This window comes from Convolutriloba macropyga, chromosome 8 (genome assembly GCF_964194025.1).
Source record: "Convolutriloba macropyga chromosome 8, txConMacr16.3, whole genome shotgun sequence".
NCBI classification, from domain to species: domain Eukaryota; kingdom Metazoa; phylum Xenacoelomorpha; order Acoela; family Convolutidae; genus Convolutriloba; species Convolutriloba macropyga.
The window spans coordinates 37,698,899-37,716,746 of NC_134475.1; the positions used below are offsets into that span (position 1 = coordinate 37,698,899).

The window sequence follows — 17,848 nt, forward strand, 5'->3', positions numbered from 1 at the left end:
TTTTCAATCTTGAGTGCTTTGAAATATGATACATAAGTACTCTAATTGCGTCTAATTCCAATTTTTGGAATTCATCAACGGGCAGCTAATGCTTGTCATCATTTAGACTCAATTCATGGTTATAACATTATAGAGAAATTATGAATTTTCCCCGTTATTTATTATTTCTCGTATCACTTAGTATCAATTGTTAAATTTAATGTTCCGAGTTAACAGCTACTGGATTTCATGACTTTGTCACTACTTTTTCTAAGAAATATTCGGAGTGTTCGCTGCTATTTGATGTCCTCTGATCATTTGATCTCATTCGAGGCACATCTAATGGGGAGCTAGTTGGGGTCATGTTAATCAATTTATCTGTTTATGTTTAAAATTAATGCTCTCTATAGTTTTGAATTTTTTTATGAATCTTTATCGGAATTTAGAAATTTTCCGGTTTTATCGGGAATATTTTTGGCTTCTCTTATTCTCCTTAATGACTGGCGTCATGGTTGCTATTGAGGATTAAGTAAAGCGAAACTGTAGCTCTTAAATACTGTGATTTTTACAACATGTGCTTTTAGAAGTATTTGGCTTGATTTTGACACATCTTTTTCTCAAAAAATTAAATTTGATTCTTTAGTCTTGCAAATGATTGTTTTCCTAATGGCTTTGTCACTAGTCTCAAAAAAGCAGTCATTCTTGGTTTTCTCGTGTGGCGTGCTCTTGGTAAATTTATTAGCTTTTACCTAACAATTATTACCTTAAATTTGTGAATCTTGCCTTTTTTAGTTATATTGTCTCTTTCTCTTCTCGTCACTAAAGCTGCTTAATTGTGTTTTATGACTTCCAAGTTTATTTTATATGCTTTGGTTCAAAGGTTGGTATGAAGTCATGTTGTTTTCGCACTTTCAGGGGGCACTGACTTTCAAAAACAATTTTTCTGCCTTATATTTTTTGGCCAATTCTTGTGTTTTTTCTCGCCGCTTTTGGCTTGGTTTATCAATCATTCCCATTGGGTTGTTTTGTTTTATGCTCGATCGAACAATAAGTAGAATTAATATTTTTTAATTAACTGATGTTGAAATTAGCGATTCCTAAAGCGCTAGATCCTGGTAAAAGATATCTTGACTTTGATTTTAATTTTCTTTGGCGTTTTTTGTGTATGAAGGGTCATAGGTTTCGCTGACTGTCATAGTTTTATGTTATTGCAAAATTATTATATGTCAGGTGATACGTTAACTCAGTCCTTTGATTTTTTTTATGTTTTGCCTTTCTAAGTTTTTTTTTACTTTGTCGAACAAAACTTGGTCTCTTTTTACCTCATTTTGTTGCTTTTTTAACATTTTCCTTGAAGTACATCTTACTTCTCTATTTTTTTTGCTATTTCAGGCTTTTTTGGCATTTTTGTTTTTTTCACGTCAATTTCTCGACAATTTTTTTCGGTTTTTTCCCGTCAGCGTGAAGTCAAATTAGAGTGGTGATTTTAGTCGCGCTGAAGTAGTAGAGGCAGCAAAATTGTTGCCACTCTGAGGCCTGAGTTTTTCAAACTGCTTTTAAAGTGGAGTGAAAATTGGTGTTTGAATGATTTCTGTTCACGTGCTTCAATTTGAGTTTCCTTTCTATGGTTTGCTCTCTTGCGTGCTTTTAAATATGATAAATAAGTGTTCTAGTTGCGTCTAATTGCAATGACTTGAATTCATTAACGGGCAGCTAATGCTTGTTATCACTTGGATTCAATTCTTGGTTATAATCTCTTAGTGAAGACTCGATTTTGCGTCATTGTTTATTAATTGTCGTATCACTTAGCATCATTGGATACAGGCCTAATTGACTTCCAGTGTTATTGAACAAATTTAACGGTTCGAGTTAACAGCTACTGGTTTCATATTTTTGACACTACTTTCTCTAAGAAATTTTTGGTGAACCGTTGAGTGTTTGCTACTATTTGAAGTCTTTTTTGTCGTCTGATCATTTGATTTTTCATTAGAGGCACATCTCATAGGAAACTAATTGGGGTCATCTTATTGAAGTTGTCTGTTTATATTTAAAGCTAATGCTCTGTATAATTTTGAGGTTTTTTTCATGAGTTTTTGTCGAATATTTGATTTTTGCCGGTTTTTATCAGGCATTCTGCTGTTTTCTCTTATTCTCCTTAATGAATCGTTTCATGGTTGCTATTGAGGATTGATTATTTTGAAACAGGTTTTCGAAGCTGTAGCTCTTAGTTATTGAGTTTTTTACGACATGTGTTTTCTGAAGTTGTTAGCTTAATTTTGACACTCTTTTTAAAAAAATAAATTTTATTCTCTAGTCTTGCAAATGTTTGTTGTTTTTCTAATGGTTTTATTACTTAGTCTCAATTAAACAGTCATTCTTGGCTTTCTTGTGTGGCGTGTTTATTGTCAATTTATTAGCTTTTACGTAACATTTTTTACCTAACATTTGTGACTCTTGCCTTTTGTAATTATATTGTCTCTTTTTCTTCTCGTCATTAGAACTGCTTAATTGTGTTTTTTGACTTCCGAGTTTTTTCTGTGCTTTGGTTCAAAAGTTGGCATGAATTTATGTTGTTTTCGCTCTTTCAGGGGGTCAAAAATAATTTTTCTGCCATTTTTTGACCAATTCTTCGGCTTTTTCCCCCTTCTGCATGGTTTGTCATTTATTCTCACTGGGTTGTTTTTCTATGCTCGACGAATAGGTAGAATCAATATTTTTCATATCTTGATTTTAATATTAGTAATTCGTAAAACATTAGATTTTGGGAAAAGATTTCTTTACTTTTCTTTTAATTCTTTTTAGCGTTTTCTTGCGTATATAGGGTCATAGAAGTTGTTGACTGTCATAGCTTTCTCTTCTCTGGGCAATTTTGTTTGTTTTTTTCTGATCATATTGCTTTTAAACTGCATTTTTAAGCATCAGCTCCTCTGCCAAGCAATCTAAAAAGGACGGAATCAGTATCGAAAACGAATCAAAATTAGTAACGGCATAATTCTTAAGACCCAATATCAGATGCCAGCTGCTTGAACTTTGTCCTGGTTAAGTTTCAGTTTCCATTTCTCATGTTTATTGGTATTAACTTTATTGCCACTGTATATTCTTGTGAAGAAGCTGGAGTATGTTTAACGACGAAATGAATTCGAAATATCTTGCACTTAAAATATGTTTTGGTACATCAATTTCTTTCTTTTTTCCTTTTTTCTGTTCTTTCAAGCCTAATCGGGGTTATGGCAACCATTGGAGGCTCTTTTCCGGTCAATTTGCAAAAGACTAAAAAAAATTGTTGATTTTTTTCACGTCATTTTAGAAACTGGGATCTATTGTTTCGCCAACCTCAAGTGTTTTTATGACCCCCCGTTACAAATTATATGTTGTTATATAGCACGTTACTATCTAAGAATATAGCAAGTGCGCTTGGGGGTCATAAAAAAATTATGCTCGCTAAGCTTGGGGGGGGGGCGAAACAGAATAGATCCATAAAATTTCAGCTCAACTCTTTTGGTAGACTAAAAAAAGTTTTTTTTTAGCAGAACTGAGTCGGACTCTGTTGTAATTAAACACTGCTCAAAATCAAAGGCAGGTTATTTCAATAAGTTGTGGTTTGCTAACTTTTCCTTTAACAAGAATTGGTTTTATCCTAGACTCTTATTTGGTTTTATCCTATCCTATCAGATTTTATCCTCAAGAATTGGTTTTATCCTTTCCGTTTTTCACATGGCCCAGCCCTCTCATAGTTGTTGCCTGAGACTTTTGTTTAGGACGCATCAAAAACCTGAATTCTCTATTGATGATCTCTAAAAAAGCCACAACTTTTTTGGAGCAATATAGTTTTTTTCCGTTTTACTAGCCGAAAGTAGAAAGAGTAGCGCCACTCGTAGTATTCACCCAAACTTTTTATCGTGTTTTAAGTCAGATAAACCATCAGTTCTGGAAAATTTGTCTCTTATTGTTTTTTTTCAAAAAAAGTCTTGCCCAACAGTTGCATGCCTGCAAACTTATCTTGGACACTGTAATCAAAGGTTTTTATGAGTTTAAAGGAAGAGATCAAATTTAAATCCTATTTTAGTACAATCCAAATTTTTGTCATTGTATTGGTGAGCTGCCTTTTCTTCACGATTTGTTCACAACTTTTTTCGGCTTTTTTTCTCGTCAGGTTGAAGTCAAATTGGAGTGCTGATTTTAGTCACGCAGAAGTAGTAAAAGGGAGCAAAAAATCGAACAGTTTCTTCAAGTTACTTTATAATGGAGTGAGAAAGTGGTGTTTGAACTATTTTTGTTCACGTGCGTCCCTTTGGTTTCTCTTTCTAGTGTTTTTAATCTTGAGTGCTTTGAAATATGATACATAAGTACTCTAATTAGGCCTAATTCCAATTTTTGGAATTCATCAACGGGCAGCTAATGCTTGTCATCATTTAGACTCAATTCATGGTTATAACATTAAAGAGAAATTATGAATTTACCCCGTTATTTGTTATTTCTCGTATCACTTAGTATCGATTGTTAAATTTAATGTTCCGAGTTAACAGCTACTGGATTTCATGACTTTGTCACTACTTTTTCTAAGAAATATTCGGAGTGTTCGCTGCTATTTGATGTCCTCTGATCATTTGATCTCATTCGAGGCACATTTAATAGGGAGCCACTTGGGGTCATGTTAATCAATTTATCTGTTTATGTTTAAAATTAATTATGAGAGTTTTTTTATGAATCTTTATCGGAATTTAGAAATTTTCCGGTTTTATCGGGAATATTTTTGGCTTCTCTTATTCTCTTTAATGACTGGCGTCATGGTTGCTATTGAGGATTAAGTAAAGCGAAACTGTAGCTCTTAAATACTGTGATTTTTACAACATGTGCTTTTAGAAGTATTTGGCTTGATTTTGACACATCTTTTATTCAAAAAATTAAATTTGATTCTTTAGTCTTGCAAATGATTGTTTTCCTAATGGCTTTGTCACTAGTCTCAAAAAAGCAGTCATTCTTGGTTTTCTCGTGTGGCGTGCTCTTGGTAAATTTATTAGCTTTTACCTAACAATTATTACCTTAAATTTGTGAATCTTGCCTTTTTTAGTTATATTGTCTCTTTCTCTTCTCGTCACTAAAGCTGCTTAATTGTGTTTCATGACTTCCAAGTTTATTTCATATGCTTTGGTTCAAAGGTTGGTATGAAGTCATGTTGTTTTCGCACTTTCAGGGGGCACTGACTTTCAAAAACAATTTTTCTGCCATTTATTTTTTGGCCAATTCTTGTGTTTTTTTCTCGCCGCTTTTGGCTTGGTTTGTCAATCATTCCCATTGGGTTGTTTTGTTTTATGCTCGATCGAACAATAAGTAGAATTAATATTTTTTAATAAACTGATGTTGAAATTAGTGATTCCTAAAGCGCTAGATCCTGGTAAAAGATATCTTGACTTTGATTTTAATTTTCTTTGGCGTTTTTTGCTTATGAAGGGTCATAGGTTTCGCTGACTGTCATAGTTTTATGTTATTGCAAAATTAATATATGTCAGGTGATACGTTAACTCAGTCCTTTGATTTTTTTCAGGTTTTGCCTTTCTGAGTTTTTTTTACTTTGTCGAACAAAACTTGGTCTCTTTTTACCTCATTATGTTGCTTTTTTAACATTTTCCTTGAAGTACATCTTACTTCTCTATTTTTTTGCTATTTCAGGCTTTTTTGGCATTTTTGTTTTTTTCACGTCAATTTCTCGACAATTTTTTTCGGTTTTTTCCCGTCAGCGTGAAGTCAAATTAGAGTGGTGATTTTAGTCACGCTGAAGTAGTAGAGGCAGCAGAAATGTTGCAACTCTGAGGCCTGAGTTTTTCAAACTGCTTTTAAAGTGGAGTGAAAATTGGTGTTTGAATGATTTCTGTTCACGTGCTTCAATTTGAGTTTCCTTTCTATGGTTTGCTCTCTTGCGTGCTTTTAAATATGATAAATAAGTGTTCTAGTTGCGTCTAATTGCAATGACTTGAATTCATTAACGGGCAGCTAATGCTTGTTATCACTTGGATTCAATTCTTGGTTATAATCTCTTAGTGAAGACTCGATTTTGCGTCATTGTTTATTAATTGTCGTATCACTTAGCATCATTGGATACAGGCCTAATTGACTTCCAGTGTTATTGAACAAATTTAACGGTTCGAGTTAACAGCTACTGGTTTCATATTTTTGACACTACTTTCTCTAAGAAATTTTTGGTGAACCGTTGAGTGTTTGCTACTATTTGAAGTCTTTTTTGTCCTCTGATCATTTGATTTTTCATTAGAGGCACATCTCATAGGAAACTAATTGGGGTCATCTTATTGAAGTTGTCTGTTTATATTTAAAGCTAATGCTCTGTATAATTTTGAGGTTTTTTTCATGAGTTTTTGTCGAATATTTGATTTTTGCCGGTTTTTATCAGGCATTCTGCTGTTTTCTCTTATTCTCCTTAATGAATCGTTTCATGGTTGCTATTGAGGATTGATTATTTTGAAACAGGTTTTCGAAGCTGTAGCTCTTAGTTATTGAGTTTTTTACGACATGTGTTTTCTGAAGTTGTTAGCTTGATTTTGACACTGCATGGTTTATCATTTATTCTCACTGGGTTGCTTTTCTATGCTCGAAGAATAGGTAGAATCAATATTTTTCATAGCTTGATTTTAATTTTAGTAATTCGTAAAACATTAGATTTTGGGAAAAGATTTCTTTACTTTTCTTTTAATTCTTTTTATCGTTTTCTTGCGTATATAGGGTCATAGAAGTTGTTGACTGTCATAGCTTTCTCTTCTCTGGGCAATTTTTTTTGTTTTTTTTCTGATCATATTGCTTTTAAACTGCATTTTTAAGCATCAGCTCCTCTGCAAAGCAATCTAAAAAGAACGGAATCAGTATCGAAAACGAATCAAAATTAGTAACGGCATAACCCAATATCAGATGCCAGCTGCTTGAACTTTGTCCTGGTTAAGTTTCAGTTTCCATTTCTCATGTTCATTGGTATTAATTTTATTGCCACTGTATATTCTTGTGAAGAAGCTGGAGTATGTTTAACGACGAAATGAATTCGAAATATCTTGCACTTAAAATATGTTTTGGTACATCAATTTCTTTCTTTTTTCCTTTTTTCTGTTCTTTCAAGCCTAATCGGGGTTATGGCAACCATTGGAGGCTATTTTTCGGTCAATTTGCAAAAGACTAAAAAAAAATTCTTGTTGATTTTTTTCACGTCAATTTAGAAACTGGGATCTATTGTTTCGCCAACCTCAAGTGTTTTTATGACCCCCCGTTACAAATTATATGTTGTTATATAGCACGTTACTATCTAAGAATATAGCACGTGCGCTTGGGGGTCATAAAAGAATTATGCTCACTAAGCTTGGGGGGGGGGCGAAACAGAATAGATCCATAAAATTTCAGCTCAACTCTTTTGGTAGACTAAAAAAAGTTTTTTTAGCAGAACTGAGTCGGACTCTGTTGTAATTAAACACTGCTCAAAATCAAAGGCAGGTTATTTCAATAAGTTGTGGTTTGCTAACTTTTCCTTTAACAAGAATTGGTTTTATACTAGACTCTTATTGGTTTTATCCTATCCTATCAGATTTTATCCTCAAGAATTGGTTTTATCCTTTCCGTTTTTCACATGGCCCAGCCCTCTCATAGTTGTTGCCTGAGACTTTTATTTAGGACGCATCAAAAACCTGATTTCTCTATTGATGATCTCTAACAAAGCCACAACTTTTTTGGAGCAATATAGTTTTTTTTTTCGTTTTACTAGCCGAAAGTGGAAAGAGTAGCGCCACTCGTAGTATTCACCCAAACTTTTTATCGTGTTTTAAGTCAGATAAACCATCAGTTCTGGAAAATTTGTCTCTTATTGTTTTTTTTTCAAAAAAAAGTCTTGCCCAACAGTTGCATGACTGCAAACTTATCTTGGACACTGTAATAAAAGGTTTTTTATGAGTTTAAAGGAAGAGATCAAATTTAAAAATTATTAATCAACTTTGATTGGATTTGATAAATATATCTGCTGAGAGCAGACTTTACGCAAATTTAAAGTTATTTTTGATGTTTTTGCAGGCAAGGTTGAACATTTCGTCAAGAAAAATAACCATTGCATGGAGCGTTTAACAGAATTTTTCAAAAGTGTGTCTATTTTTAAGCATTTGTTTTTGAATCTTACCTGTGAATCCACAAACAACACTTGGATGTTCACAAAAGTTCCAGTTGCTTTTTGTTAGGAGCAATAGCATTCTGTAACCAGTAATAGGGACTCGGGGAGAGCTTTTGAAGTTACCGGTTCCAAAATTGTTCCAAAATTATTTTTGAATTTTCAACATTGAAATCAAGAATTCGACTGACTTCGGAAAAAAATCGGGTAAACTTTCCTGAATTCTTTACTTACGTTTTGAAGATTTTCCCATCCAATAGAATTTCTGGTGTCTATTACAGCTCAAACTTAAACAGCATATTTTGAAGGTTTTGTCGCCCGTTTCCGTTAACGGCTGCAATCCGTAAATGAAACTGATAATTGATTTATCAGGCGATGCGTAAAAGTGAAGTGAATTAGCAGACCTACAAAAACTCTTCAGTTTGATTTGTGATTAAGTTTGTATACCTCTGTGACGTAATTTGCAATCTAAAATTTTTAGTAAAGATTTTTTAAATTTTTTTTCTATTTTTCACCGTAATCTACTTACGTTTTTCTTAAGAAAGGCACGTTTAGAGTGTCTATAGTTATTTTTTTTACAATTCAAAGAATTTGAATTGTATTGGGGCGCTGTCTTTTTACGAGTCGAAGAGAAGTATTGGAGAAGTATTATGAATAAATTTTCTCTGAGCGAGCGAAATTTTTTGTTCACGTGCGGCTTTTAAAAGCAGTTTTTTTGCAACTTTTGATGACTATGAGGTTTGTTTATAATATTGTATTAGTTTTAGGCCTGTTTTGATAGGAATTGAAGGTTTCAATTGGTTAATTTGAGTTTAATGCTTATTTGGAGGTTTTTGATCAGATTTTTTACCTGTTTTTTTGTTTTACTCTTTAAGTGGGTTTTGAATAGAAGCTTGTAACTTAACGAGTTTTCAGATACCAATTGATTAAAATTTTGTTGGTATAATTCATTTTTTCTTAGGAAAAATGACATAAAAACTGAGAAATTTTAAACCATTTTTCTTATTATTTGCAGTTTTCTTATTTTTAATCTTAGACAAGTTTCTCAGCCTATTATGACTTGCCCATTGTTTTGCGAGCTTTTAATTGTTCTAATTGAAAAGGAACGTTTTTCGGCTTTATGTTTCCCTGTTCTATTAAAAAAAAGTTATTAAGTTTTTCTAGTTTTTTTTGTTCAATTTGTTTTTGAATGCCGTTTCTAGTCTTTCTTAATTTTTAAAGGCTTTTATTTAGGCTTAGGGTTCACAATAGTTGTTCTAGTTGTTTAGTCATAAGTATGGGCAATTTTCCCTTTTGAGTCGTTTCCGGAATTCTTTCGGCTATGTTTTTTTTAAGATCTGTTCACACATTTTCATGATTTTTGAAGTCAAATTGTAGTAGTAATTTTGGTCACCCCGAAACAGGAAGTGGAGCGAAAAAGCGAGTGGTTTTGCGGCGTGAATATTTTTAGCTCTTATTTTAAAGTAAAGTGTGAATACGGTGTTTGAACAGAAGTTCGATTTCTCGCTAGTGTTTTTTTTGCTCACATGCGGCAATTGCACTTTGACTTTTACTTTTACTTTTACTTTTATTTTTTTTCTAAATGGTTTTTCCAATCCAATCATAGTCCCTTCTAGGTCTAGTTTTCTGTTTAGTCAATAAAAATTCTTTGAATTGTACGTCAGGACTTGTCCTGCTATGTTTTATTAGTTAATTGAACGGGATTTTTCACACTTTAAAACCAAATCGTACTTCAATCTGTTCAACTTTGAAACTGAAAAAAGCAAGCATGAGAGACACGATGAAATAATTGCAATACCTAAAATAAGTATAGCATCAACTAGTAAAAACAATTATTAACAATGCATACGAAATGCAAAAATAAGATTGCGTTTGCGCATTACATTCAATGATTGTTTTCCGCTCCAAGTCAATTGTTTAATAAAAATGGATACTTTCAGCCTAATTTTGTACAAATATTTTTTGAATAACAAACTTTGCTGTATTGCTCGTACAACTGCAGTGATCTAATGCATTGTTCGTGTATACGAATGTGGGAACATTCTGTGCTGCGCTTAGTATCATGTGAGCCTTCTTGTTTTGGTATTGGGTAAAATATACATTGGGTAAAACATACCACCTAGTAACATACATTTTAGCCCATTTGCCTGAACTGAACTCATAAACAGAACGAATTGGTGTTTTTGTATGTAGAAATCAGGAACATAATAACCTGGACGTGGGGATGTACAACAACATTAGAAGAGGAGACGAGAAATGGAGACTAGGAGTGACCCCTTTAAGTGAACAGAGCGAGAACACAACTGGCACAAGTGACTTCTCTCCCAACTACTCCGGAACATTTAGCCAGCAGGTTCAAATTTATAGAATCCGGGCTAAGGAATCTGTAGTTATTTGTAACGACCACTAACTTGTTCGTACGCCCCACAGTTAAACAAACTTGAAAAACTTAAAAAAAAACTTAGCAGCGTTCTTGACAAGAAACCATCAATCTATGTCCCTATTGGCATGACATGTGCATGTTTTTCTCAAAATTAAGACTTTTGCAATCTTGACAAGTCAGGGTTCTTCATGAAAACTTAGCGTAATATTCTCTTACGAAAAATGAATTTCCACTGAATTTCCAAATGCGTATAAATAGGCCAGGATACCTGAAACATCAGAAATGGCAGCGTAAAGATGTAACATAAAACAATAGTATCAGATTATACAGATTATATGCTTAAAGTGAAAGACAATTTATTTATTTAGATTATATGTGAGTTTGAAAAATCACAAATATACAACATACCCTTAGTAAAAAATTTACTATGCTCAAGTATCCCAAGTATTGTCAATAGATTAAGATCTCTCAAGTCATAGCAAGATTATCAACTTTCATTCCATTGGGCCAACATAATGTATAAAAGGAGGTCTTTTTGAGAGCAGTGCTGATCATAGTGGCTTCTTTGCTTTAGGATAGAGATAACTAAAATAGCCTTAAGTGAACCCATCATTATCAAGAACCATTCATACTGTTCTTAACAATGCTGTCAGCATTATAGTAATGGATTGCTACAAAATTTCCGGGAATAATTGTATGGACGATTGTGAGAAAAAGATTTAAAAAAATTCGCAGTTTTTAAAATCGTTCTTAGCGTTGATTCGCTAGGAGAGCAAATTTGCATAAATTGACAAAATATAGCTCTGGTCCAACTGAAAAGATAATTTTGACCATATGAAACAAACCATGAAAAAAAGACAGAATCAGAAAGAATACTACTCAAAAATAGTTGTTGTAACAAGAGTTATGAGCATTAATTTGCTTGAGAACATAAAGTTTAAGCATGGGGTCTAAAGCGAAATGAGATCTTTTCTGGACTGATGGCTATTCGTGTTTTTGTTTTTGTATTGCGGGAAGTCTTAATTTGTTGATCAGGGTGACGCGGGAGTGAAGGGAGGCAGTAGAACCCCTGGAGGAGGTGGGGGTGCATGTCCCTGCGATGACGGTGGATATGACGATGATGATGTCGGTGACAATGAAGATAATTATGACAATCTTGGACATTCGAGGACACCAGGTGTTGAGAACCAACAGGGCGTCTGCAATTGTGACGAAGACGATGATGAGGATGATGATGATGGATATGGGGAGTATGACAAACTAGGAGATCAGATGGCTGGATATCTGCATGATCAACTATCCAGGCACATTAACATCTCCAAATATACCATCAGATCTTCCTGATCAGCTAAAACTCATTTGAAAGACGTCGTCTTTGCGACTAACTTGCTTATCATGCCACAATGAGTTGCTTTCTCTTTGAATCGATAAGCTATCCGAATTTTTTGCTTTAACCAATTTTAAATATTAGTTCTCTTTGATGCCTGCACAGATTTGTGCAACAATTGAAACAGATGAAGGGCAAAATTTTTTGCGTGGAAACTGCGCTACGATAACCAGATAATAATAGGTAAACATAGCTATCATATCATCCATAATGTAAAGGCGAATTGTTGAATTTACGGCAGACGACCGCTAAGATGCGATTTTTCGTTTTTCATCTCATTCATCGCTAATCTCACATTGCTAATCTTATATTTTTACGGTGAATGGCCCTTAAATCTCTACCAGCAGGCTGACTCGCAATAATAAGCGATAAACTAACAATTTCCACAACTTTTCCATTGACTGGTGCTGGTTAATTTCAATTCGATTCAATTCTTTAACTGTACATTAAGTACAAAAATATCTCTCAGAGAATCTGACCGGCTATTTGACATGTGTTGAAGTGACCAATCAGGAGGGGGTGACTTGAGTTCTGGTGACTTCGACTTCTTCGCATCTGGATCAGGCACCACGTGTGACAACATCCTCTCACAGACTATGGGTCAAATGAGTGCAGTCGGAGAAATACCAGATCAGGACACTCTAAAGGTTAGCTACCCTCCACCACAGAGGCTACATACTTTGTGTCATTACATAGCAAATCATTGCATCAATTTATACTGAAATGGTATAAAGAGATGCAAATCGAAGAGCTGTCCAAGTTCAGGTGACAGACCCAGGAGGTCTGTGGTCTGACCATTTTCAGACTTTGCACTCTAATCAGACCTGCCAGGCCAAAAGGACCTCTGATCATAACATAATGTGACAATTTTCCACACAATTGTGCGACTTTAAAGTTTTTCACACACTGTAATTTGGGTCGCCCAAGGTATAACCCCTGTGTGCGACAAATGGTCTGATCAGAGGGTCTCTTGGGTCTCCTGAAGTGCATATTTTCTGCTAACAAATCAGTGAAATCAAATAAAAATAATGATGGCTTAGAAGAATTGCTGCAAATATTTCGAAGTCTCAATCGAAATTTCTAATAATTTCATTGATAATAGTGTTTTCATAATGTTTCTGACAAGTTATAAAATCCTGGGTTCAGTTCGCTAAGAATACCAAGTATTTCCAAAATTAAAACGTTGAAGTTGTTTAATTGTTTTTGTAGAGTTTTTGTTGATAACTCGAAAACTAAATTGAAATGTTAATTATCTCAAAACTAAGTCCTTAGTAATAGTTTTAACAAATAATCTAAACAAGGGTGACTTGATTTCATGTATGATATTCTCTTACTAATAATAGTAGGCTAAATTTTATGTTAAACAATGCGTCCATCCCGTTTTTGAAAATTTTTCTCAATAAATTAAGGGTGAAGAATGTAGCAACTCGAATAGAGATGAACCACATCGACTTGCAGAATTGGCAAAATTGTTTCTATCTTTTTCCAATCTCAGATAATCATAAATGTTATACACTCATTTCTTTCAAAAACCTACACGGTCAATTGTCTAACTGGAGCTTACAAAATCTTACAAAATCAGATTTTTCAGTATGCAAACATAATTCAGATCTATACTAAGCGCTCAGAAAGGCCATAAAGTTGCCCTTCAGGAGTGTCAAATTCACCAGAGCTCAAGTCAGACCCTCCTTATTTGTCACTTCAACACGGGTTGAAGTAGCGAATTAGATTCTCTGAGAGCTAATTTTTTACTTGCACAGTTAAAGAAAAATTATGGAAGTATTTTTACCTATTTATTTTATTATTTTATTTTCTCAAAATCTTTTCCTCAGTGTCTCTCAACACTTCAGCGACTCTTTTACGACAGAGCTGAAGTTTTGTCGTGAATTGCGGTGAGCCTAGTAATTTTCCATCGTTGTACTGTTTAAAATAATTTTTGCGGTTGATCTCATATCTCCGACAAGGAAAGCTTTACACCTTCCAGTTCGTTTCAAAGGTTTCGATCTGTTTGGATATTACGTTTCTGCAGTCAGCTTTTCTGAACTGTATTATACTCTATGCTGTAGATTGTCGTCGGATTACTCGATGCCCAATTAACTCCAATAACTAATCCTTCAGATTTAATGTACTTCAATTACCGTCGCTCAGATTACCAAATAAATTCAAAATCAAAGCATTGAAGGAGTGGTTAAATGATTTGTTGACATTTTGTCGGTAATGCAGAGTATAAATTGAAACATCGACATGTCTCAAAGTTAATTCCTTACTAAAAGTGCTAAGAATTAAGCGGAACAAAAAATGACTTGATTTCATGTATGATTGTCTGCTAACAACAGTAGGCTGAAATTTCTTTTGAATAATGTGTCAGGCCACTTTCTGAATTTTCGTGAAGATGGACCAAATTGAATAAGTGACCGGGTATAACTTTTTCGTCATAGCTTAAGTTTTGTCGCGAGTTGTGGTCAGAGTAGCCAAGTATGTTCAATTTTCCATCATTGGATTGTTCAAAATACTTGTAATTGCTGCTCTGTTATCTATGACAAGGAAAACTTTACAAGTCCCAGTTCTTTTCGGCGGTTTTGAATCTGTCTGGATATTACGTTTCTGCAATTAGCTTATGTGAACTGATTTATCCTCCATGCTGTAGATTACCGTCGCGTTACTTGATACCCAATTAGTCCCATTAAGTAATCGTTGTGATTTGCCGTACTTCAATTATCTTGGCTCAGAATAGCAAATAATTTCAAAACTAAAATTTTGAATCTGTTTAATAGCTTTTGTTGATAACGCGAAGTATTGATTGAAATGTTAATTCTCTCAAAATTAAGTCCTTAGTAAAAGTTTTAACAAATAGTCTAAACAAGGGCACTTGATTTCATGTATGATATTTTCTTGCTAATAATAGTAGGCTCAAATTTCCGTTAAATAATGGGTCATGATTCTCTTTTTTGAATCTTTTCATTCAAAATATTGGTGGAAACGGTCCAATTCTAATAGAGATGAACCGGATCATACTTGGAGAATTGTCAAAATTTTCCAATTTCACATAATCATGAAAGCTATAGATTCGTTTCTTTAAAAAAACTTGCAATCATAAAAATTCAATTGCCTAGCAAGAGCTTAAAAAAGCTTTTTTAATTATCTTGTGATACCGAACGAGATTTTCCAGTGAGCAAATATAAATTGGCTGCACGCGTTTCCGCATTTGAGTGTTATGGTGTCAAAACTAGTCTTTTTTTAACTATGTAGTTCATGATTTTCTTCTCAACCTCTTTTAGTCATAATAATAAGAATATATCAAAAGTTGTTCTTAAATTTTTTGTTCATAAGTTTTAAAAATAGTTTTTGACTATTCTGTATTTTTAAACATAAAAGCTCTTTTTTTAATATTTTAGTTCTGCTTTTACATTTTTTTCAAATTTTTGAAGGAGAACCTTATTTCGTGTGGCCCTTTTATAAATTAAATGTCAACTTTTGATGTTGAAACAATTAAGCCCAGTTGAAAAACATTTCGCCTGGTTGAAATTAATTTTTGAGGCAGATTTATATCGACCAAAATCGTTGGAAGATACGTTTCTGGAAAAAATAAGTGAGAAAACTTCTGATACCATTCTCATTTTTAGCCGGAAAGCATGCCTAATGTAAAATTTGTCATACACTTGTCATACAACTTACTTTCAAAAACAGCAATACATTTCAGAATCATTTTAAAAATTGGGTTTATTGGCTTTTTGCGTCGAAAATATTGGCCACGTGATGCTGCCTTTTATGCTTTGAAATCCCCATGTTAATCTTTGTTTATACTGTTTTTGAAAAATATTTTCAAATTTCTCATATCCGTACTCATATTTCAGTGTAAAAAATATAAAGCCCCATAAAAGCGCGGGGTGTGAGTGAGGTAAAAAATTCTTTTGCTGCAATTTTTTTCCACAATTTGGAAGCAGATCTCCAAATTCTTTCATTGATCCATTTACATTCATCTTTGTTTACAGATAATAGTATAACAACGCAATTGCTCTTTTGACTAGATAATTAACAAATTTAACTTGAAACAAGACCTGACTTTTGACTTTTGACAGACTAATACGTGCATACGTCAAAGACTTAACTGAACTGCATCTCAAAGATTTTTACGAAATTTGATTAGTTTCAATACTTCACTTGAAATGAACATGGACTTGCTCACAGTTTTCTCTGTAGAACCAAAACTGTACTTGACTACAAGTGATGGTGAAAAACTGTTGAACGTATTATATATTCTTTTTACTTATTTGATCACAACTGTCACGAGTGTGTGACCTCTCAGGTGGAGCCCGTTCACTCGAATTACCAGAGGAGTACCCCAACCCTTCAGAAGGATCAGGTTGTCAGCGAGCCGACTGTGGTTGTGCCCCCACCCGAACAAGACCAATCTCTCCATCCAGATGACCATCTGTCTGGAGCCAATTCACCACTGCAAGGTCTCCACTTTATATGTTAATATGCCACTTTGAGATAAGATAAAATTTCGAGCGTCTATTTTTTGCAAACCCATTCACATTAATTTGTTATATAGCATATATCTGCGGCAAATAATGCGAGTGCGTGTGTTTGTGCGTGTGTGTGTGTGTGTGTGTGTGTGTGTGTGTGTGTGTGTGTGTGTGTGTGTGTGTGAGTGCGCGCGCGCGCGTGTATGTGTGTGTGTGCGTCCGTGTGTGTGTGTGTGTGTGTGTGTGTGTGTGTGTGTATGTGTATGTATGTATGTATGTATGTATGTATGTATGTATGTGTGTGTGTGAGTGTGTGTGTGTGTGTGTGTGCACAAAAATAAAAACACTGTTTGGCCCCCAAGCTAACTGGGCATTTAACTTTTAGCCCCCCCCCCCCCCCCACCCCAGGGCACAAGAGCTATTTTCTTGTATACTAGCGTGAGTACTATAACTTATAGCACTGGCAGAATAGATCCAAAAACATTAATTGCTCTAGTCTTGGAGTTTTTAAGGACCGCAACACAACGCTGAGAGGAGTCCGTATTGGCGCAATATAGCATTTCTTTATTCATTTTGTCAAAAAAAGGATTTTCCTTATGTTTAGCTCTTTTCTTACACTGAATAGTTTGTTTTTGCTTCACTTTGGTAGCAGTATGAGGCAGTAGAAGTGCTTTTCATGAAGGATACTGTTTTAAGGAAGCTCTTAAAAATGATCGCATCTGATCAACTGAAATGAAATTTCCAGCCGAAGTAAATCTTATATATAAACAAGGTAATTGTTCTTTGGAGTAGAATATTGGTAATTAATTAAGACACTTATTGGTCAAAATAAAATTTTGATGACAAAAAGTGAGCATTTTTTGTTTATGGAAATTCTCTATTTCTCCAGATTGCAATTAATTTTAATGATTTTTTTTCAGAAAGCAAATGAGCATTGTTAATAGAAAGCAATTGACTGAAGTTCTTATTGGCAAAATGATGGCATATTTTTGCATTTCTCATAAAAATCTTTCCAAATTTTTCATTTTCAGAGCTTGGAGGGCCAAATTTTTGAGGTCAAGTCTTAAGTTATTGGAAAAGAAACAAAGTGTGTCCCGATTTTGGCACTTTTTGTAGTCTCACTCCAAAATCTCCGAGTTCTTTCTTTACAAGTATCGGAAAGCGCAACAGATTCTTGAGCCAATTATTTTCTATTGTAGGGATTTATATGTTGAAACAATGTTTTTAGAGCAAAAGTAAGACAGGGTTACCAAACTGAGCTGGATGAAAAACGCAGAAAGCCAACTTTTTTCTGTGACTAAATCGAAATATCCGGTGCCCCTAAAAATCAAGTTTTTGCTAATTCCAAAAGCTCTTCAGCATTTTTTAAATTTTCATCAAGCCGTTGGATACTGAAGTAGAGGCAAATTGACGGCAATAAAAGTCTCCACCATCCAACTATCCGGCCGAGCCGTTTTTTAGCAAGTGTTTCTCTTAAATAT

General features: G+C 34.1%; 1 protein-coding gene across 2 annotated transcripts in view; it reads left to right on the forward strand.

Moving 5' to 3' along the window:
* LOC142344713 (uncharacterized) overlaps window positions 1–17,848 on the forward strand; it is a 67,950-nt gene that overhangs the window by 17,707 nt on the left and 32,395 nt on the right. For both annotated transcript variants that reach the window (XM_075396585.1, XM_075396587.1), the window contains exons 6-9: window positions 10,322–10,481; window positions 11,547–11,815; window positions 12,401–12,545; window positions 16,205–16,358. In XM_075396585.1, the coding sequence (XP_075252700.1) occupies window positions 10,322–10,481; window positions 11,547–11,815; window positions 12,401–12,545; window positions 16,205–16,358 (728 nt within the window). The remainder of the gene's footprint in view (window positions 1–10,321; window positions 10,482–11,546; window positions 11,816–12,400; window positions 12,546–16,204; window positions 16,359–17,848) is intronic.